General features: G+C 44.8%; 2 protein-coding genes and 1 long non-coding RNA gene across 10 annotated transcripts in view; 2 read left to right on the plus strand and 1 right to left on the minus strand.

Moving 5' to 3' along the window:
• The first annotated feature begins 771 nt into the window (after window positions 1-771).
• Rfx5 (regulatory factor X5) lies at window positions 772-8,311 on the plus strand. Of its 5 annotated transcripts, none has more exons than XM_021648102.2 (10): window positions 772-900; window positions 1,725-1,856; window positions 2,049-2,082; window positions 2,408-2,490; window positions 2,932-3,051; window positions 3,235-3,354; window positions 3,478-3,559; window positions 3,840-4,041; window positions 4,712-4,815; window positions 5,172-8,311. In XM_021648102.2, the coding sequence occupies exons 2-10, from the start codon at window positions 1,744-1,746 to the stop codon at window positions 6,276-6,278; spliced, it is 1,965 nt and encodes a 654-aa protein (XP_021503777.2). In that variant the 5' UTR covers window positions 772-900; window positions 1,725-1,743; the 3' UTR covers window positions 6,279-8,311. The 5 variants fall into 5 exon arrangements, with proteins under 5 accessions (XP_021503777.2, XP_060249140.1, XP_021503776.2 ...); XM_060393157.1 differs by having other exon boundaries at window positions 812-937; XM_021648101.2 differs by having other exon boundaries at window positions 824-973.
• A 3,470-nt stretch (window positions 8,312-11,781) lies between these two features.
• On the minus strand, window positions 11,782-18,977 carry LOC132656988 (uncharacterized). 2 transcript variants are annotated; one of them, XR_009594833.1, is made up of 3 exons: window positions 18,840-18,977; window positions 18,204-18,510; window positions 11,782-12,752 (listed from the first exon to the last, which is right to left on the minus strand). It is a non-coding gene; the product is annotated as an uncharacterized LOC132656988 (long non-coding RNA). The 2 variants fall into 2 exon arrangements; XR_009594834.1 differs by having other exon boundaries at window positions 18,778-18,856.
• Window positions 18,978-19,053: 76 nt separating this feature from the next.
• Pi4kb (phosphatidylinositol 4-kinase beta) overlaps window positions 19,054-22,080 on the plus strand; it is a 32,081-nt gene continuing 29,054 nt past the window's right edge. For 2 of the 3 annotated variants that reach the window (XM_021648089.2, XM_021648090.2), the window contains exon 1: window positions 19,054-19,193. The gene's annotated coding sequence lies outside the window, so the exon portion shown is untranslated. The remainder of the gene's footprint in view (window positions 19,194-22,080) is intronic. The other variant, XM_021648091.2, reaches the window with a different exon arrangement.

Consider the following 22,080-nt stretch of genomic DNA (forward strand, 5'->3'; position numbering starts at 1 on the left):
AGCACTCAGGTGGCAGAGGCAGGAGGATTTCTCTGAGTTAAGAGGCGAGCCTGATCTATAAAGGGATTCCAGGACAGGAGGGCTCTGCTACACAGAGAAACCCTGTCGGGGGGCGGGGGGAGGTTAGCTATCGTCTATCTATCTGTCCATCCATCCATCCATCCATCCATCCATCCATCTAGTAGCTATGGGCATTCCATTTTGTAAAGTTCCCCAATTTTGGTTAACAACGAGAATTCCTGAAACCAGAGAAATTTGGGTCCCGCAACCTAAGTAACTTGTTTTGCTATATTCTTGCTTGATGCGTCCTATCGACCCCTTCTCCCCTAGTAATGGAAATACTTATCAACCTCCTGACATTTTTAACTCAGCATATTCCCCAGCTACCCCTAGCCAACCACTTTCCTACCCTGTAACTCCCTTTCGTAGTTCTCGGACCCGAGAAGGCATCGAGGCACGTCTTTTCCCGAGTGAAGCCTGCGCTCGGTCCCTTTCCTCCTCCTGGCGGACCTCACACCGATCAGATCACAGGGCAAAAGACCAAACGCTTCAGAGGGAGCCGAGCACCCGGGCTTTCATCCTGCGGTCCCTTTAAGAACAGAACCCTTTCCGGACCGCAAGCCTAACCGACCCCGGTTTTAACCGAAACCTAACCTGGACTTCCCCCTCTTGACTAAAATAAGACCAACTTTGGATTTTCCCTCCCCTCTCGACCAATCGGATTCTGTTACCAGGCAGACTTTCACTGCCTTCGCCTAGGTGGCAGCAACAACCAATCACAGAGCAGGCCGTGCGTGTATCCAGGCAGATCGCGGCTGGCACAACCATTCAGAAAGAGGAAAAATAAAAGCAACTCCAGAGCCCGCCGGCCCGGCACCGTGGGACTGGGCTGGAGCGGAGGTAGCCACGGGGTAGTTTCTCTTTCTCTCTCACCTAGGTAATAATGTCGGTGCTGGAAGGCGACGGTTCCGAGGTAGGAGGGGCAACAGGCTTGGGAGCAGCAGGACCCGCTCTCCGCAGCTGCTCACCCGGGGGCACGTGCCCGGTCAGGGACCGGGTTCCCCGCGGGGTTTCCTGCGCCGACTCCCCGGAGTTCGGAGCCCCAGCCTCCGCGGGCCAGCATTGGGGATGGGGTGAAGGGGTCCGAGGGGAGTGGGACGCCTCGGGGTGGGATGTCGTGGGATGACGTAGGGTCCGCGCCGCGGCGAGGGGCCCCGGGGGAAGCCGTGGTGAGACTCAGTAATGAGAACTTGGGCCCAGTTTTTTTCAAACCTGGAAGGGCCGACTGTGTTCGTATCCCTTCCGACCTCCCAGGCAAAGTCAGTGGTGAGGAGTGTATCAGACAGTCGGAAAACTTTGGCTTGTCGTTATTGGTTTTTTTTTTTTTTTTTTTTTTTTTTTTCGGGGGCGGGGGCGGGCGCAGCACTGGGATAATTTACAAGATTTAACGTGGATTTTTCCACCCCTATCTTTTTCTGTAACTCAGATTTGGGAGACTTCAAAAGGTGAGACATATAGAGTGGAGACGTCAGAGATCCCTGGGTATTAGAAGGGCCTGACAAAATAACGGAATAATTTTTGAGAATGCAAGTGGTGAGGAAAACCACGGGCAGAAGCTTTGCTTTTGTTTGTATTTCTGGGTAGAGACAGGAGGCCTGCCCTGGGATCTCTAGGGGAAAGGAAGCTTGGTGGATGTTAAATACTCATAACTTGTCTTCTCTCAGCTTTAGTCCTCATGCTGGGATGGCAGAAGATACACCTGATGCTAAGAGCCCCAAGACTGGGGCAAGGCCCCAAGGTGGTGCTGAGGCTGGGGAACCCACCACCCTTCTTCAAAGGCTCCGAGGTACCATTTCGTAAGTAATTGTCTCTGTCTCCAAACCCATTTCCAGACCCAGCTGTAGATCCCTGTCACCCTTCACTGCTCCCTCAGGCAATTGTTTGAGAGCAGTCTGTGGTCGTGGTAGATGTTTGGTCCCTTTCCTGTCTCTAGCAATCAGACAGAGGGATGGGAAAAGCTTGTGACCTCCAGCTTTCTCTCTCCACAGCAAGGCCGTGCAGAACAAAGTAGAGGGAATTCTGGTAAGCATGTTGGGGAAGGGCAATGGAGGTGGCCTTGGGATGAGGGTGATGTGAGAAAGGTTTATGTGGGAGAGGCAGTGCTGTCCACCTTTGAGCATCATACTTTATCCTTCTGTGGCCTATGTAGGAGATGAAATCAAACCCAATACCCTACCCTCTTCTCCCTTTCTCTCTGTGGCAAGCCCAGTGAACACCTAACCTCAGGTCATTCCTTAGGTCTCTTTTCATTCTGAAACCTGACTTAAGTAAGAGTCAGCTGGACTTTATGGTCAAGATCAGAAAATCACTCACTGGGTCCTCCCACTTGTGTTCCTTTCTGCCTCAGCAAGAAGTACAGAAGTTCTCAGATAACGACAAGCTGTATCTCTACCTTCAGCTCCCTTCAGGGCCCAGCATTGGAGATAAAAGGTACCTTGGTGGTAGTGTTTTAGATGTCACAGGCTCTGATTTTGAGTCTCATTGTATTGAGTCAAAATGTAGGAGATGGGGGCCTGGAGAGATGGCTCAGGGGTTAAGAGCACTGGCTGCTCTTGCAGAAGACCCAGGTTCAGTTACCAGCACCCACATGGTGGCTCACAACCATCTATAACTCCAGTTTCTGGGATCTGACACCACTTTCTGACCTCCACGGGCACCAGGCACACATGTGGTTCACATACGTATATGCAGGGAAAACACTCATACACATAAAATAATCTTTTAAAAAAAGTTGAAAAGAAGTAGGAGATACATAGCTGATGTCATATGTCAAGAAGTAAGGCCCCTGCCCTGGCTTGGCTTAGCAGGAAAGGGTGAATTTGGGACACACTGATTTGACCTGGCATCATTGAAGTAATGCTTGTCTTACAGCTCAGAGCCAAGTATACTCAGCAATGAAGAGTATATGTATGCCTATCGATGGATTCGCAACCACCTGGAAGAGCACATGGACACCTGTCTACCGAAGCAGAGCGTCTATGATGCCTATCGGTGTGTAAAGAAGGCTGTGCCTGGGTTGTTGGGCGTAGGACTAGACTCTTAATCCTCAATTCCTCCTGCCTTGCTAGAGTGTGACCTCTTAAAAGATTCCCCACACCTGGTCCCTAGGAACCCTCTGAACCCAATAGTAGCCTTCTCTGAATAGCTTCTCCTATCTACCCTCTCCGCACTCAGAAAGTACTGTGAGAGTCTTGCCTGTTGCCGCCCTCTCAGCACAGCCAACTTTGGTAAAATCATCAGAGAGATCTTCCCTGACATCAAGGCCCGAAGACTTGGTGGTCGGGGACAGTCCAAGTATCCTTGACTGGGAGACTAGGACTGAGGACCTGGGGAGGAAAAGGTAACATTGTTGATAGCCGGACTTGCCTCAGAGGCTCAAAGAGGCCCAGATTTTAGCTGCTCCTTAACTTGCATCAGATATTGCTACAGTGGCATACGAAGGAAGACCTTGGTATCTATGCCACCATTGCCTGGACTTGACTTAAAGGGATCTGAAAGTGTAAGTAATGACATTCCAGTGCTAATTCTGTCTACCAGGTAAAAGGCAGAGGTCTTTAGGACTTGTTTTAATGGCTGGAAAAATTGCACTCATTTGTACATTGCTTCTGGGGGACCTTCTGCCTTCCCTGTGGTGGAAGCATGGGAGGAAGAGAATTTGGTTTCTGGTTCTTAAACGGGTAAGAGTTTCCTATCCTCAGTCTGGTATTTGCTTTGGTCAGTAGTAGGCTCGAGGGAAAGTACTTCAGTAGGTAATCTGAGCATGTCTTTCTCCACTCCAGCCAGAAATGGGCCCAGAAGTAAGCCCAGCACCTCGGGATGAACTGGTGGAGGCAGCCTGTGCCCTGACTTGTGACTGGGCGGAGCGGATCCTGAAACGGTCCTTCAGTTCCATTGTTCAGGTCGCCCGCTACCTGCTACAGCAGCATCTCATCTCTGCCCGATCTGCACATGCACATGTGCTTAAGGCTGGGGGGCTTGCTGGTGGGTGGACCTGCTCTTTTGTCCGAGAAATCTTCAGACTTCAGCCACTTCTTGCTTCCTTCCCCCCACACCCTGGAGAGGGTACAGAATCTTACTATGTGGCTGAGGATAGACTAGAACTTCTGGCCTCAACCATTCCTCCCACCTCAGCCTTCCAGCACTGTACCCTGATTCCATTTTCAGCTCTAAAAGCCTTCCTGAATACAAGGGTGGACCATTTTGGATTGCCTTCTCTTCCTGGTGATCCTTCTTTTTGTGGGGGTGGATAAGTGTTCAGGCCAGAGGTAACCCTCTAGTCATTGCTCAGGAGCTCTCCTCGTTTTCTGGAATAGGGTCTTTCCTTAGGACTTGACTAGGATGGCAGGCCAGGGAGCCTAGGGATTTACCTGTCTTCACCTCCCCAGCTCTGGGATTGACTAGAGGCAAGCACCCCATCATGCCTGTTTCTTCATGTAGGTTCTGGGGATGAAATTCAAGTCCTGCTTACATGCCAAGCATGTGAGCAGCCGAACTCTTAGCCCAGCCCCTCCTGGAACTGCTGCTTAAGCCACGGTTTAAACACTTGCTTCCTTGTCTGATCCAGGGAGTTAGGCAGTCAAATTGACGTCACTTTCTATTTCTTGGTTTCCTCCCCACCCTTGTTTTATTACCATTTCTGGTCCCTCTGCAGAAGAGGATGAAAGAGCCCCTAGAGAATGGTCATCATGTAAATCCAAGAATGGGGCAGAGAACCTGGAAGGTGGAGGCCCTAAGAAGCCAGAGAGACCGGCCCAGGTAAGGCAGCCGATGCCTCTGGCATTGTTCTAGGGTTTGGGGTAGGGTCTTAGTGCACTTTTCTTCCTGTGCTCAGTCTTTATTTTTATTTTATTAATTTTAGATTTATTTATTTATTGTGTATGAATGTTTTGTTTGCACATGTGTGTGCACCATATGCATGTCTGGTGTCCAAGGGGAGAAGAGGACTTCAGATACCCTGGAACTATTAGAGGTACTATTGTGAGCCATCTGTGGGTGCTGGGAATTGAACCTAGTTCCTTTTCAGAAACAACAAATTCTCCTAACCCCTGAGCCATCTCTTCAGCTCCTATATTCAGTCTTTATGCCTTATGGTGACTCTGTTTCCATTTTAGCCTCCTAAAGAGCTAGAAGCCCGAGCTGGGACTGAGCCTCCAGGGCGTGGGGAACGGAAGAAGAGTGTAATTGACAGCTCAGCTCCAGCAGCCAGTAAGCCACAAGTCAATGCCCTTGTGGCACGACTGCCTGTGCTCCTTCCGAGAGCACCCCGATCACTTATCACACCCATTCTGGCTCCTAAGCTTTCTTCAGGCACTCTGAAAGTGGCTACGTTGCCTCTCTCCACTAGGGTTGGAGGACCTCAGGCAGCTGTGCCCGTCATAAACATGATCTTACCACCTGTACCTACTTTGTCAGGTGCTGGGCCTGGGCCTGGGCCTGGGCCTGGGCCTGGGCTTGGGCCTGGGTTTAGGCCACGGCCTGGGCTTGGGCCTGGGGCTGGGCCAGGGCCTCAGGCTGGGCTTGGGCCTGGGGCTGGGCCAGGGTCAGGGCCTGGGGCTGGGCCTGGACCAGGGAGAGTTCCACCTAGGGTAGTCATTTGGCCTCAAAGCACAGAGAACAGGGAGGTAGGCATAAGTGGTGGTGACCCACGACTCCATGACAAGGGTGTCAAAAGGACAGCTGAGGTGCCTCTGAGTGAGGCCAGCGGGCAGGACCCACCAGTTAAAGAAGTGAAGCATGACACAGAGGATATAGTGAGTGAAGCGAAAAGGAAGCGGGGACGCCCTCGCAAAAAGCTAGGTGGGAACGGGGAGAGAAATGCTGCTCCTGAGAAACCAGCAGCTGCTGTGAACTCTCCCAGATCTCCACAGTTACTCTGGGAGACATGGGGCTCAAAAAGAGAAAACAACTTAGTTGGGAGACCAGAAAGACTAGAGCCAGTGGGCGAAGCTGAGCAGGAAACAGTGCTTGCTCAAGGTCAGAAAGATGGTGCTTTTTCCAAAGGAGAACGGAGCCTGAGTTCCCAGGAAGCCAAAGAAACAGAAGTTCCTCCTGTCACCTCTAAAGTGAGTGTTATCAAGGGCAGAATTCAAAAGGAGACTCTTCAGTTGGTAAAGGGAGAGTTGGATGCTGCAACACAGGCTAACAAAGGGTTAAAGGGTCGTGTACTCCAAAGTTCCCTAATCCATGAGCACAAAGACCCCAAAGCAACACCCCCATGATAGACAAATAGGTCTGTGGGGAAAAGTGGCCATGTTCATGTGAACTCTGCCTGCCTGCCTGGCAGAGGCCCTTTGCTACACCTGCTTCTCATTCAGCTAGTCTTTCCCTAAGGGAGCCCATTGGCCTGGCTTACATCGTGCCTCATGGCTGCATCAGACCTTCCTAGCTCAGTACCGTGGCTTTAATACAACCAATAAATCTGTAATGACTTCTCACCTCCATCCCTGTGCTCTTCTGGGGAAAGTAGAGGTAGGGTAAGTATGAATGTAGGTTAGGTATATTCTGGCTTCTAATCATAGAAAACTTTTAACTCAAAATCACTTAAGATAAAAGCAGTTTATGGCTGATGAAATTGCAAAGTCAAGAGGCAGTCCTGGCTCCAGGTGAGGCTCGATCTGCTTGCTCAGTATGTTCCTCACTGCTTCAGGTAATATAAATCATCTTTAGTTTAGACTACTTCACAGCTGCCAGTACTCCTAGGATTGTGTTAGATCCTTATAACTAAGCTGAAAGAAAGGGTATCATTGTGTCAGGTATCCTAGCAAAAGCCCAAAGATTTACCATGATTAACCAGCCTGGGTTAGGTCTACCCTTGACCAACTAGTGAGACCAGGAAGATATTTAATGCTAATGTGTTTTGTGTACGTCGTGGAATCAGCCTTCTCCCAGTCACAGTCCCCGAGATGGAGACTTGTGTGGAGGATGGGAGAGTTGCTGGGAAACAGCCAACAACTACTAAGTGTGTTTTAGCTTACTAGGCTGAGGTGAGCTACACTGCTGCCCTATCCCTGAGTCTTGCATTTCCCTCATTGCAGCTGTAATTTATCTCATTGTAGTCTGGGAAGGACAGAGAAGGAATCCATTCTCTTTAGAGTCTCTTAATTCTCACAGGACAACTTTTCCACCTCAGTCTCAAAGAGCAAGCTCCTTTTCTAGTCTAAATTTTACTTTCTTTCCAGATCCTATTTCCTACTCCCATTCTAGTGCCACTTTCTGAGAGTTCATGAATGATTACTCCATAATCACTTCATTATATTCATCCTGCATCTACCAGGGGTCAGGCTCATGTCACACATGTGTCAGGATCTAGCCAGGACTGTGGGGTTAGGCTAGATTAACAGAGGAGGTGGCACCGATTCTGCAGGTCAGGGAGCATCAGTGGGAAGGATCCAGACACTCTAGTTGTATCCTTGGAACAGCAGGAAACCAGCCCATATTAATTGAGGATCTACTCTGTCCTTGCCACAAGATAGCTTCTTGTCAGGGAATCTTGGTTTTTTTTCCTAAGAAATACAGATTTTTATTTCAGGGAGATATCATCCACTTGTCATGTATTTCCATGAGTGCAGATTTTTTTAAAAAACCATAATAAGTAATATTTGATATATATATATAAAGAAATATGTATTATAAATTATGAAATGCAATGAGTACCTATGACCCATCATTCAATTTATACATTAAAATGTTAAAAGTACTGTTAGGTTTATGCCCCCTTGCCCTGCCTCTTCTTAGAGGTAACCACAGTCTTTAATTTTATTCTCATTAGTCACTTGTTTATATATATTGGCCATGTGTGTATATATTCTTTAAGAATGTATTGTTTTGTTTTGCTTGTACTTTAGCTTTACAAAAATGTACTCTGTTCCTTGAGGTTTGCTTTTTTGCACTTACGGATGTTTCTAAGATTCATCTACATTGTAATAGGTATGATTCACTCATTGTTCATTTGTATAATACTCCATCAAGCACATAAAACACAACTTACGTAGCCATCCACCTGTTGAGTAACATTTGGGCTGTTTCCGTGTTTTTGTTATACACAATGCTGCTATGAGCATTCTTGTATATGAGTGCCTTTGTTTTTAGTAAGATTTCTAAAGAGCTTTCTAAGATGGCCCTAGATGGTCCTTTTGGTCTGTGTACCCTCTGAATTGGGGACTGTTGCCTCTTGTCTTACTTTATGGAAGAGTTTACATCATACTGAAATGAACTGTTTTGAATGTTTGATAAAAACTTACTTATAAAGCCATCTGAGCCTTATGTTTCTTTGTGGGCATATTTTTTTTTTTTAATTTTGCTTTGTTTTTTCAAGACAGGGCCTACTATGTAGTTCTGGTGTCCTGGAACTATGTAGACTAGGCCTGTCTCTGCCTCCCAGGTGCTGGGATTAAAAGTGTGCACCACTGTGCTTGGCTTTTTGTAAGCATAATTTTAACTCCTGGTTCAAATTATTAACTATAAACTATTTGGGCTCTTGAGTCATTTTTCTACTTTAGTGTGCATTTCCTGTCGTTCTTTTTTCTTTCTTTCTTTCTTTCTTTCTTTCTTTCTTTCTCTCTCTCTCTCTCCCTCTTTCTTTCTTTCTTTCTTTTTTTGAGACAGAATCTCACTATGTATTCCTGGCTGGCCTGGGACTCACTGTGTAGATTAGGTTGGCCTCTGATCCACAGAGACCTTCCTGGGATTGAAGGTGCATGCCACCATGCCTAGCTTATCATTCTTTTCAGACATGAAGTTCATGTGTTCTATCTTTCTGCTATTTACTTTGTCATCCTTTCCCCTCTTTGATCAATTGTACCAGAAATTTAAGTTGTAAATCATCAGATGCCACAGTGGGCTTTGTTGATCCTCTCATTTATTTTCCATTTCACTAATCATCCATATTTTTTTCTACTTTTGTAAGATTTGCTTTTATGTTCCCATATAGTTTGTATCCTCTTTTTCTTTTTCTTTTTAAGACTGTTCGGTTTTTTGTTTGTTTTGTTTTTGTAGCCCAAGCTGCCTGAAAATCACTATGTAGCTGAAGATCACCTTTGAACTTTGATTCAGCTGCCTCTACTTTCCAGGTTTAGTCATGAGTCACAGTCTTTAATTTGACCTATGGTTTTGACTGTTTACAATGCTGATTTTGGTGTCTGTCCCCAGGGAACCTCGTTCTCCTACATGTTGCTCATCTTTTATATAGCTTTCAGCATAATGTCATCTATTTTCTCTTTGAAGTGTTTTCCTTTACTTTCTAATGAACTCAGCAACATGCTAACAATTATGTGCTAGCTGTAACGGGTCCAGAATCTTAACTGTCTTGTGGTGAAAGAGCTCTTGATTTTATCTATGCTGTCAGAAGTATGTATCCATGAATATGACTATGGTATTTCCCCTTTTTTCTTGAAGTGGTAGGCACTTACAAAGCTCGTGTTTTTAGACTCTGTCTTCAGATATTCTAGTTAGGGAGACTGACAAGTAAATTTGTCGACAGCATATTGTCAGTTTTCTGAGTAGTAGACACAGAGAGCCACTGAAGCCCAAGGAACAGCCCAAGGATCAGACAGGGATCTGAGATGACTTCCTAGAAGAGGTAAGCAGGAGGTAGTGGAACATTCTACCTCACAAAGCAAGGACAGAAAAAGGCACATAGGCCAGAAACTAAGCTCCTAACTGTAGACACAGGGACACCTATGGGCTGAGTAATCTGGAAAGACAGCATGGAAAGGGCAAGCAAGGGTGAGTTAATCAAGCTTGAAGGTGAAGAGATGAAAACAAGAACAGCGTTCCAGGAGAAGCAGGGTTGTGGGCATTTGGCGTGGAAGTATAGCATGGTAAAACCATAAGAGATACATAAATTAAGTTGTCAGACTTGGTAGCAAGTGCCTTTGCCTTCTGAACCATATTACTAGCCAGATTTGCATGTGTTTAAAATAGCTTTGTCCTATTTTCAAATGTAAGTTGGGGCTGGAGAGTCAGTAAAGTGCCCACTGCACAATCATGAGGGCCTGAGTTTAGATCCACCTAAAAGCCTGGAAGTGTAGTATACCTCTGACTTCATCACTGGGGGAGTAGGATAGACTAGAGGATCTTGGGAGCTCACTGGCTAGCCAGCCTAAATGGATTGATGAGCACCTGGTTTAATTAGAGACTACCGTCATGAAATATGTTGAAAAGCAATCAAGAAAGACATTCAAAAGTTTACTTCTGACCTCTACTCTCACATGCACACACACCTGCATATACACTTACTTGTGAACAAGAATATATCATGCACACACAAAATATATGACACGAAACAAGATACCCTTCAATGTCTGAGCAATCTTCAGTTTATTAGATAAAAGGCTAAACTTCGATTTGAGGAGAGATCCAATTAGTTCCTCTCTTATTTTCAATTTCTCTGTTAAAATTCCAGATTCCCTGTTCTTTCAGGTATCTTTTGTCATTTTAGTCTTCTTTCTGTTAAACCAAGACCAAGTCTGTGTGTCTACTCCATAGCCTCACATAAATGATTCTATTATTTTTTTTGTGGCAAGTTATTAACTTTATGTAGAAATTAAGGCAAATTCATGCTGTATTATAATAGTATGTATATAAGGAATTAATGTCATTATGTTTGTGTCTTTTTTTTGGCTTTTTGAAACAGGGTTTCTCTGTGTCGCCCTGTATGTTCTGGACTTGCTTTGTAAACCAAGTTCACCTTGAACTCAGAGATCTGCCTGCTCCTGCCTCCTGGCGCTGGGATTTCAGGCATGTGACACAACGCCTGGCCTTATGTTTGTGTCTTAGTGGCCTTTGTGTGTATGTGGTGATGAGGGTAGAACCCAGGGCCTTGTGAATGCTAGGCACATACTCTACCACTTAGCTACATCTCAGCCCTTGTCTAAGTACTCGGTTTCTGTGTGCATGCGTTGTGTATGTGTGTGCAAGTCATGTTGAGTGTCTTCTCCAATTGCTCTGTATCTTATTTTTAATTTGTTGACAATTCCATTTATACAATAAATGTTAAGTCATTGTCACACACATCCTCACCATTCTCTGTGGGATCCTTCTCAGTAAGTCTCCTTCCTGCTCCATGTCATTTTTTCTGTGTGGCCACTGAGTTTAACTAGGGTTTCTGAGCAGGTGGGAGATAATTTATTGGCTTAATGATAACATCAGTTTTGAGACAAGGTCTTTCTCTGAACCCAGAGCTCACCAATTCAGCTAGATGGGCTGGAGAGCAAGTCTCAACAACCACCCTGTCTCCACTTCCCCAACATTGGGGCCACAGGTGTGCACCTGACTCAAATCCTCGTGTTTGTATCAGCAAGCATTTGAGTGAGCCCAGGTGTTTCTCATCTAGTTTGTTCTTCAGTAGACCTGCTTCATCTGAAAACATGCTGATTCCTTTTGAGAGAAAACTCAGGGTTTGTTTGTTTGTTTGAGACAGGATTTCTCTGTGTAGCCTTGGCTGTCCCATACTGGCTTTGTAGACCAGGCTGGCCTCCAACTCAAAGAAATCCTCCTGCCTCTGCCTCCTTGAGTGCTGGTGGGCGTGAGCCACCAAGCTAAGCTAAGCATTTTAAATAAATAGATGAATAAACAGATGACTGCCAGTCTTCTTTCTTCCTTCCCTTTTCCCTTCCGTTTCCTTCCGTTTCCTTCCTTCCTTCCTTCCTTCCTTCCTTCCTCCCTCCCTCCTTCCCTCCCCCCTCCCTCCTCCCTCCCTCCTTCCTTCCTTCCTTCCTTCCTTCCTTCCTTCCTTCCTTCCTTCCTTCCTTCCTTCCTTCCTTCCTTCCTTCCTTGACAGGGTCTCACTATGTAGCTCTGATATGGAACTCACTATGTAGAACAGGTTAGCTTCAAATTCACAGACCTCTGTCTGCCTCCACCTCCCGAGTGTCGAGAGTAAATAAATGTGTGTGCTACTACACTCCCCCGTAGTATTTAATTGCATTTTACATGCAGGTGTATACATGCATAACCCAGTGCTTGAGTACGGGTCAGAGGACAACTTGGGGAAATCTGTTCTCTCCTTTCAGCATTTGAGTCCCAGTGCCTTTGCCCACTGAACCAGCTTACTGGCCTGACGATATTTCTTTTATCTGTTTTGTTGAAATAATATTTTTATTTATCCTTTGAGAATTTCATAGAATATATTATCATATTCTTTTTGTTGTTTTGTTTGTTTTCGAGACAGGTTCTCTGTGTACCTTTGGCTGTCTTGGACCAGGCTGGCCTCAAACTCACAGAGATCAATCGGCCTGCCTCTGCCTCCCAGAGTGCTGGGATTACAGGCGTTCAGGACTCTATTATATTCTTCACCTTCCTCAACTCCTCCCAGATCCCCTCTTGCCTTGCTACCCACACACTTTCATGTTCTTTCTCTTTTAAACAAACACATGGAGTCCAATTTGGTTTGGCTGACGACTCCTGAGAACGGGGTCTGCCCAGGAGTGTAGTGGCACATTTGTCACTCCATTGAAGAAAACCAATTCTTCCTTTCCAAACAGCTGTCATTTAAGAATAGCTTCTTGAGAGAGAGATTTTGTGCCCACTTCCCCACTTCCAAGTTGGGCTTGCCTCTGGTTTGAGCAGGTCTTGGGCATGTTGCCACAGTCTGAGTTCATTTGTGTATCTGCTATGGAAAACACTGTTTCCCAAAAGTCATCTACCACCTTTTTCTATCTTTCTGCCCCATCTTCTGCAGAGAGTTCTGAGCCCTGAGGAAAGAAATAAGATAGAGACATTCCATTTAGTGCTGATCTTAAGAGTGGAGGAGAGGGCTGGGAATAGAGTTTAGTGGTAGAACATTTGTGTAGCATGCACAAGCCTTGGGTTCAGGTCCCAATACCACAAAAAAAAAAAAAAAAAAAAAAAAAAAAAAAAAAAAAAAAAAGGCAAAGGTACCCACTATATAAATCAGTATAGAATTTCTTCAAATAAAAAATACTACCAAGTGAGTTCCAAGACTTAAATAGATCCTGTCTGTAAGAAATATATATGTGCCACATGTGGTGATGCAGTTTTAATTCTAGCACTTGGGAGGCACAGGCAGGCAGATCTCTGAGTTTGAGGCCAGCCTAGTAAGACATACACTCCCATAGATTGTTTACTGAATAAAGACGAGGTATTTGTTTACTGGAAAGATAATGAATGCCAATTTTAGTCTTATCATTTACCATATAACTTTATTTTCATCTCTCTGTGTGTGTGTGTGTATGTGTGTGTAAAGTTGAAGTTGCCCATGGATGCAATCAAAGGGTATCAGATTTCCCCTGGAGCTGGAGTTGCAGGTGGTTTTGAGCCATATGACACCTGAAATCAGCTAGGACCCGAACTCTGGTCCTCTACAAGAACAGCAAGCACTCTGAACCACTGAGCTGTCTCTCCTTGCCATATGATTGTTATTTTGTGTATGTTGATGCTGTGCCTGTCTGTATGGCTGTGTGCAGTGAACATGCCTATTGCCTGCAGGGGCCAGAAGGCATTGAATCCCCTGCAACTGGAATTATGGAGATTTGTGAGCTGCCGTGTGGGTGCTGGGAATTGAACCCAGGTCCTTTGGAAGAATAGTCTATGCTTTTAACTGCTTAGTCATCTCTCCAGCTCTGCCATATGATTTTGAACATTTATTTAGTTTATTTTTTTCCAAAGTTTATATTGCAACCCATTACTGAATTGTGAAGTCAGTTTAGTAGAATGCAAAACATTGTTATTTTTTGGGTTTTCAAGACAGGGTTTCTCTATGTAGCTTTGGCTATCCTAGAGCTCACTCTGTAGACCAGGCTGGCCTCAGACTCACAGAGATCTGCCTTCCTCTGCCTCCCAAGTGCAGGTATTAAAGCTGTATTGCTGCAAAATATTAAAGGGATACAAAATAAGCCCCAAACTATGAGAGCATTGCTTACAAAGTTAGGTATTAGTTCATGTAAAACTGTAATTTTAAATTAGATATACTCATGTTTTTCAGTGATCAAAGCATAAAGTGCATTGGCTTTTTCTAAAAGATTTTTTTAATGATTGATTTATTATGTATACAATGTTCTATCTGCATGTACACCTGCATGCCAGAAGAAGACACCAGATCTCACTATAGATGGTTGTGAGCCACCATGTGGTTGCTGGGAATTGAACTCAGGACCTCTGGAAGAACAGCCAGTGCTCTTAACCTCTAGGCCATCTCTCCAGCCCCCTAAAAGATTTTTTTTAATGTGCCTGAGTGTTTTGTCTGTATATATTTATGTACACCTTGTGTGTGCAGTGCCCAAAGAGGCCAGCAGAGGGCATTGGACCCCTGCCACTAGAATCACAGGTGGTTGTGTACTATGTGGATACTGGAAATGGAACCTGGGTCCTTTTACAAGAGCACTGAATGTTCTAAACCACTGAGCCATCTCTTCAGGTGCAGAATCCACATTTTTTTTTTTTTAAAGCCAGGTGCAGTGGTGTTGCTTATAACTCCAACACTGAGAAGGCAAAGACAAGAGGATCCCTTCATGCTTGCTAGCCAGCCAGCATAGCCTATATAGTGAGTTCCAGGTCAATAAGAGATATTATCTCAAAAAAAAAAAAAAATAAGAACAACAAAAGCCAAAGTGGATGGCACCTAAGGGAACACCATCAAAAACTGTCCTCTGGCCGCCACAACTGCATGTGTGTACATACCACAAACACATACAGTGTTACACACACACAAACATGCACAGACACACAAAAAGAGGTTCAGCAGTGAGGAATTTAGAGAATTGCACAAATATGCTTCAGTGTTGACTGTACTCATTGTTATTTGAAAATCATATTGGAAATAGATTTTATGATTTGACACTTAAGGAAACTGAGGAGAAGACAGTCTTCCTGTAACTCCAGCACTCAGGAGGCTGAGATAGGAGGATCTCATGTTTGAGGCTAGGCTAAGTTACATAGTAAGATCCTGTTTTGTTTGAGACAGAGTTCTTTATGTAACTCTGCCTATCCTGGAACTCACTTTGTAGACCAGGCTGGTCTTAAACTCACAAAGATCTGCCTGCCTCTTCTGAGAGGCCATCATGCCCAGGCAAAATCCTGGGTTTTTTGTTTTTTCTAAACAAAATAGGATTAAGGCTTAAATCATAAAGTCAAATAGAAATATAGAAAAATTAATTTAGTCAAACCAGTAGATTTGGAATAGTTTAAATTTATTCACTTTTGAAAACTATACTCTCCCAACTAAAACATCAGTGAGATAATTCACATTGCTTTACAATTTTGTAAATCTCCCTTATGAGAATCTACTAGATTCTCATATCTGCTTCTGAATTCAATCTGATGCTGTATCAACAAAGGCAAACTTCCTTGTGGTAAAAACTTTGTATACTTAAAATGCAAAAGTAATTCTTTCTCTTCCTATTGGACATCAGTTTTCAACCTGGGGGTCTCAACCCCTTTGGCAAACCTTTGTCTCAAAAAATATTTGCATTATGATTCATAACAGTAGCAAAATTAGTTATGAAGTAGCAATGAAATAATTTTATGGTTGGGCGTCACCACAACATGAGGAACTGTAGTAAAGGGCTGCAGCATTAGGGAGGTTGAGAACCACTGCTTTAGGAGCTTAGTCTAGAAGACTAAGGAATGACAGAAACTAGGCCTCTATTCCTAGCTACTTGGGAGGTGGAGGTGGGGTTGCAGGTTCAATGCCTGCTTAGGCAAATTACTGAGAACCTTGCTCAAAAAAGGGAACGCGGCTGGGATACAGCCCAGGGATAGAACACTTGCTTATCATGCATGAGACTCTAGATTTAGTCCCCGGTACTGCAAAAACAAAGTGTCAAAAACAAAATGTCAAAATACAGGGAAAAACAAGGCTGAAATCTATGTAGCAGAAAGTAAACAAAACAGCAACAAAAACCCAAACTCTCCAGATAAAAGCAGAAAGACAAAGCCATAATGCAGAGTATTTCTTTTTGTACCGTAGCCTGTAGAGCTAAACAACCTTGAAGTACACTTTCTAGTTACTCATGACTTATTCTATATGAGTATGCAAATGAGGAAACGGCCTCATTTGGTTACGGATTTTACCACTGTCTGGGCAGTGATGATGCACAACTTTAATCTGAGCACTTGGAAGGCAGGGGCAGGTAGATCAGTGGAAAAGTGCTAGGCATGGTTAGAGCACACCTAAAATCTCAGGAGGTTGAGGCAGAAGGATCACCTAAGTGTCTCAATAACAGATGATTGAGGCAGGCATATGTGGTGTGGTGTGTTGTGATGGCATATGGCTGTAATTTCAGTACTGAGAAGGCAAAGAAAGGAAATTGGGAATTTTAGGCTAATACCAGCTACATGAGACCCCGTCTCAAATAACAAGCAAAAAGGAAGGGGCAAGCATGGGAGAATGAGCAAAGGACAGGTGTACGCATACATACATATATATGTGTTATCTGTGTTCATAAAATGTCATAAATGAAACCCATCATTTTGTATACTAAAATTTAACAAATGAGCCAGCTGGTGCTGACACACACCTTTAATCCCAGCACTTGGAAGGCAGAGGCAGGTGAGTCTCTATGAGCTTGAGATTAGCCTACTCTACACAATGAGTTCCAGGCCATGCAGGGCTACACAGTGAGAACATGTTTTAATAGAATTTCCTGCCAAAAGTACTGACTCAGGCCTATAACCCTCGAATTTGGAAGGCTGAACTGATGCAAACTTAGAGATAATCTGGGCTACACAGTATGTTAAAGACTAGCCTGGTCTATACAGTGAGACCCTGTTTCAGAAAACAAACACAAATGAACAAAAACCTCTACTATAAAAAGAGCTTTCATACTTCTTTTTGTATTATTTTGTTTGTTTTTGGTTTATCTGGTTTTCCTGCCCTCATGATCTGAAAAAATTCTCATTTCTACGGTTCAGCATCCTTTTTTTTTTTGACTCTTAGAATGCTTTCTTTTTTATCCCACTGGATACTATCCAATATCTCTCCTAAGTTCTGCCTTGTAGTATTCATAAGAAGTTGGCGCAGAGGTTAAGAGCACTGACTGCGCTTTCCAGGGGTCCTGGGTTCAATTCTCAGCAACCACAATATGGTTTACAACCATCTATAATGTGATCTGATGCCCTATTCTGGCATGCAGGTGTACGTGCAGATATATAAAAATAAATATTTAAAAAGCCTTCCATTCAGTCATCATACACTACGCAGCCAGGCCTGTGTCTCCAACAAGTAAGAACTCCATTTGTTCTACTTTTGTGCCTGCTGCAGGTTTTATGTAGGCATTTCAAGTTACTAAAAAATAAAAAGGATTTATTTTATCTGTATGAATATTTTGCCTCCATGTATGTATGTATGTATCTGGTATCCACAGATGTCAGAAGAGGGCAGTGGATCCCCTGGAAGTGGGGTTACAGATGGTTGTAAGGCACCATGTGGGTACTAAGAACTGAAACAGGGTCCTCTGCAAGAGTAATAAGTGATAAGCCACTGAACCATCTTTTCAGCACCCCACCTCAAGATACAGCTCTTTATCTATCTCCCAGTTAAATACTGGAGTAGGGATATTCTTAATTCATCACTTGTATTAATGGTCCAGTAACAGACATGTAGTAATATAGTAGTAGCCTGTACTTTGTTGATGTTTCCCAGCAGCCCCCCCCCAAACCTTGGAAAACGTTATTATTACATCAGATATTATTGTTATAATACTGTCAATATTTTTATACAGAAGCTGAGATTTATTCTAGCATGGAAGCATGTGGATATATTCCTAGCTACTCCACAGGCTTGAGCCAAGGAATATCACAGCATCCTGGGGAAAATAGACTCTAAAATAGTCCCTAAAAAGGGGGAAAAAAAGGTTAGGGGAGGAAGCTAGAGAGAAAAGGGAAAGAAAGAAGGAAACAATGATCTCAAAGTGCAATGAAGATGGCATCCAAGAGCTCGGTTTAATCAGCTTCCAGTAGAATATTAAGATCCTACCTCTACAGGGGGCCTACTATCCTAAGAAAAAGTCCCAGAAAAAGGGTTGGGGAGGTGGTTCTGAGGAAAGAGTGTTTTCAATAGTATTAACGAACAAATGAACATCAGATGCATGTCTATGAGGCCTGCTTATGTCTGTTTAGTCTCACGTGATTTTGTTTGGTTTAGAAAAAGGAATCTGTCCTCCAAAAGCTTTTGTCATTTCACTCACCTCTCCTAGCCTGATTTGTTCAGCCTCTGAGGTCTAGGCGACTGGACGCTGGAGGCCAAAGGCTGCCCAAGCTGGAGTGACCTCGGAAGCCGAACCTTGGCCCAGAGTAGTGCTGCTAACGGTGAAAAATTGAGGCAGTTGGACTGCGCCATTCCTGAAGCTACAGGGGCATACTTTTGGCATCATCCTTAAAGATGAGTAGGAAAAGGAAAATGAGGATGATTGTCCTCCTCTCTTCGTGCCTTCTCTTTCTCATGTTTTCTAGTCCTCCAGCATGGGTCCCAGCGGCTAATTTACGAAGGGAATCCTGTAGGATAAGAGAGGGAGAAAGAGCCACTGATGGCAATTACAGAACTAGTGGTGTATGCAAATGACTCATTTACATATAATTTGCATGTTGCTATACTTGTGGAAGAACATAAAATACCGGGTACATCCACATTCCGCTACTCCTCCAGCCCACGGTACTTCCCTCTCGGCTTCCTTAGCAAAGTCTGCCCCTTTGGTCTACCCTCAGACGCTGACCCCTCCTTCCACCGATAAGCTCCTCCCAGCTGCCCCGCTCCTTCCCTACCTTCCAAAAGCTCTTCCCCGCCCCCTTTTTATTTCTGAGCAGGCGTGACTCGGACAGCTCACCCGACTCGAACTATTCCATCGGTAGTGTCCTGACAGTCCGGGAAGCAGAAAAGCAAATCCCGGGAAGAAAGGCTCGGGCCCAGGAGATTCTCGCATCGAAACCCGCCGAGAAACTGTTATTTTGGGTCCTGCTTGTGGGATCCGGTCCAACTTGAGGCAGCGTGAAGGCCCCTTCAGGCGGCGCCGCGGGCAGCCCCGCAGCCGGGGCCTGGTGCAGCCGCCGCGGCCGCTGTCAGGGAAGCGCAGGCGGCCAATGGAACCCGGGAGCGGCCGCCGCTGCTGAGGCGGCGGTGTCGGCAGTGTCGGCAGTCCGACCCCGACCGCCTGCACCCCCTCCGCGAGGGTCCCCCGGAGGTAAGCGGCTCCTCCCCCACAGGTCGCCTTTGCCTGTGGGGGGTCCTTCTGCCATCCTGTCTCGCACAACCTACCGTGACCTGGGTTCGACTACAAAACTGCCCTCCTGGTGGCAGCTGCAAACTGAGGTCCTTCACCCTTTCCCCTCGGGCCCGGGGTCTTCGTCTCTGCTTTCTGGCTTCCTCTTCTGTTTAGCCCCTCCCTCTGCCCGATGGATTCCACCTCCCCCCACACACCACCACAGATACTTCTTACCCTTTTGCGTCTGACCCTTAACTCTGAGCCGTGAAACCTTTTCCACATGAGACCCCTTTTACAATGTTCATCCCTGTTTGCCCTTCCTTGCCGTTTGTGTTTCCACGGACTCCGCCTTTATCCCTTTTCCTATTTAGCCCCACTCCTCCGAGCCTGTGCAACCTCAGCACAGAGTTCCCATTTCCCTCAGTTAAAGATTGTATCCCTCTCTTTGGCTTCCGATTCCATTACCTCACCATAACCCACTCCCCCAGCTTTTGGCTTCCAAGAAGTGCCAATTCCCTTCTCCTTAAAGGATCTCAAACTGTTGTCATTATTTATACCCAAGATACCTTCTACTTTGACCTTAGTCTTCAACCCCTCTCTGGGGTGCCTGATGATACCTGGAGCTGTCTTTGGCTTCCCTTTCCCCTTTCAGTCTTCAGTGCTCCGAAGGGGTGACGTGAACACCCCTAAGGATTAGTGATTTCCAACTTTTGACACCTCTTTCTTTCCAGTATTTTGCTGTCTTTGTCTCCCTCAGTTCTATTTTCCCTGTGGTCTTTAAGTATTTTCTGTCACGTTCTCTATCTCCACACATGATACTTTGAACTAAGAAGAAAATGTGTTGGGAGGAGGGGGAGCCTCAGCTGTCTTGGGCTTTTCTGGACAGATGTATGTTTCTGAAAGATGGAGCAACTTTTAAAGAAGTCCCTATATTTTGTTGATTGTTCAGAAGCACTAGAAGAGGCAAAGAGGCCTGCATGAAAACTGAATGAGGTTGTGAGAAATTTTGCTTTAGATGATTTATCTGGGGACTTTTTTGTGTGTGTATCACAGAATAGTATCTCCTATTCCTGTCTAGACCAAAGGGGAGCCATTACTTTACTGGCTGAAGCTAGGTGGACTAGTGTTAGTTTTATAAGCAGTTGAACCTAATGTGAAGTTGTGTATGTGTGTGTGTGTGTGTGTGTGTGTGTGGTGACTTGGAAAAGGGACATAAAGAGTTTTATATTCAGAGTTGGAACCCTTGGTTCAGCATGTAACTTCCTCACTTGAACTCTAGAATGTTCTTTTGAGAAAATGGCCCATTCTGTAAGCACCATTGCAATAATAGGCTAATAACAGGATGTCTGTTGGGGGAAGAATTATGCTTTTTTTAATTCATAAAACACTGCAGGTTCTCAGATCAAAGGTATTTATTGTTAGTGATTTTGTCATCTTGAGAATTTCCCTTTATTTCGATATTTTGATCTGTCTGGTCTCTGACCATGAGTATAAAGTCTGTTTTGAAACACAAGCTCATGGCCTGCTGCTTTTTAACTCAGTTTTTTTTCTCTTCCACCACATTAAGTCATTGACCACCTGTGCATTTATTTCTGTACCTGATCCATAACTCCATATTCTGTGTTCAGAAAATTATTTGTAGAAGAACCCTTGGAAAACAACTTGGAGCATGCTGGGACTTAGCAGCTAACTAGGTGCTACTTTGTCTTCCACATCTCCTGTGGCCTAAGATAATGAAGAAGGCACAGGCATTCCATTCATTGTCCCACTCTAGGCCTGTTCAGGTTTGAAAACAGTTATACCATCTTTGCCCACTTTTCCTTACCCTGAAGTTACTTGGAGTGCCATCTATGATCTCCATTTATGGGAAAAGTTTCCCTCCTTAGATGCACCTTTAACCAAAAATCATACCCTTGATTTTCCTTGCTTCTCATCTGGGTCCACACTGCATGAGAACATGTTTGCTCAGCATTATCTAATAGAGCAAACTGAGCTGCTTTGGTTTGGGCATGTGGTCTAGGAGGATTGTTTCAATAATTGGCATGGGACTAACGAGGGCCTAGTGGACCAGGTGGTAGTGGTATATGTCTTTAATCCCAGCACTTGGGGGCTGGAGACATGGCTCAGGTTAACAGCACTGGCTGCTCTTCAAGAGGTCCTGACTTTAATTCCCATAACCACATGGTGGCTCACAACCATCTACAGTGAGATCTGGGGCCCTCTTCTGGCATGCAGGCGTACATGCAGGCAGAACGCTGTATACATAATAAATAAGTCTTAAAAAAAAAAATCCCAGCACTTGGGAGGCAGAGGCTGGATCTCTATGAGTTGAAGGGAGATCCAGGACAGACAAGGCTACAAAGAGAAACCCTGTCTTGAAAAATGAGAAAAAGAGAGACAGACAGAGGAAGGAGGAGGAGGAGGAGGAGGAGAGGTCATAGTTTAAGCACATTAGGGACTCGAACAAGGAGTAAACTAAACTAGTTCAGAGAAAGGTGAGCAATACAGGTTGCTTTCTTTACCATCTGTCAGTCTCATCAGGGGCTCCCAGAGCAGGCTTGGGCTGTCTGGCTGGAATCTGTTTATACCTGCTACATGGCCTTGTACAGAGTTCTTAGGTTGATCAATATTGACCTAACTACTGTGAGACCACTGCCCTTCCCCCGCTTCTATAGCTGAGAATGCCCTCTTCCCTGATGCCACCCTCCTTTGAGACCTCAGGTAAGCATACTTTGTTCCTGGTGGGGCTTGAGCTAGCTGGAGTGTTCAGGCAAGAGTTTCTACAGGGGGAAAAGTGGAGAAATCATTTTTCCTTCACTATTAAGGAAAAAAGGGAAACATGAGTTCTTAAAGCTATGTGATAAAC

Source organism: Meriones unguiculatus, chromosome 10, assembly GCF_030254825.1.
Source record: "Meriones unguiculatus strain TT.TT164.6M chromosome 10, Bangor_MerUng_6.1, whole genome shotgun sequence".
Lineage (NCBI taxonomy): Eukaryota > Metazoa > Chordata > Mammalia > Rodentia > Muridae > Meriones > Meriones unguiculatus.

Coding starts and splice junctions, on each gene's coding strand:
- Rfx5 (XM_021648102.2), top strand. CDS start 1,744: ATGGCAGAAGATACACCTGATGCTAAGAGCCCCAAGACTGGGGCAAGG. Junction 3,355..3,477: donor GGTGGTCGGGGACAGTCCAA/GTATCCTTGACT, acceptor AACTTGCATCAG/ATATTGCTACAGTGGCATAC. Junction 4,042..4,711: donor TAAGGCTGGGGGGCTTGCTG/GTGGGTGGACCT, acceptor GTCCCTCTGCAG/AAGAGGATGAAAGAGCCCCT.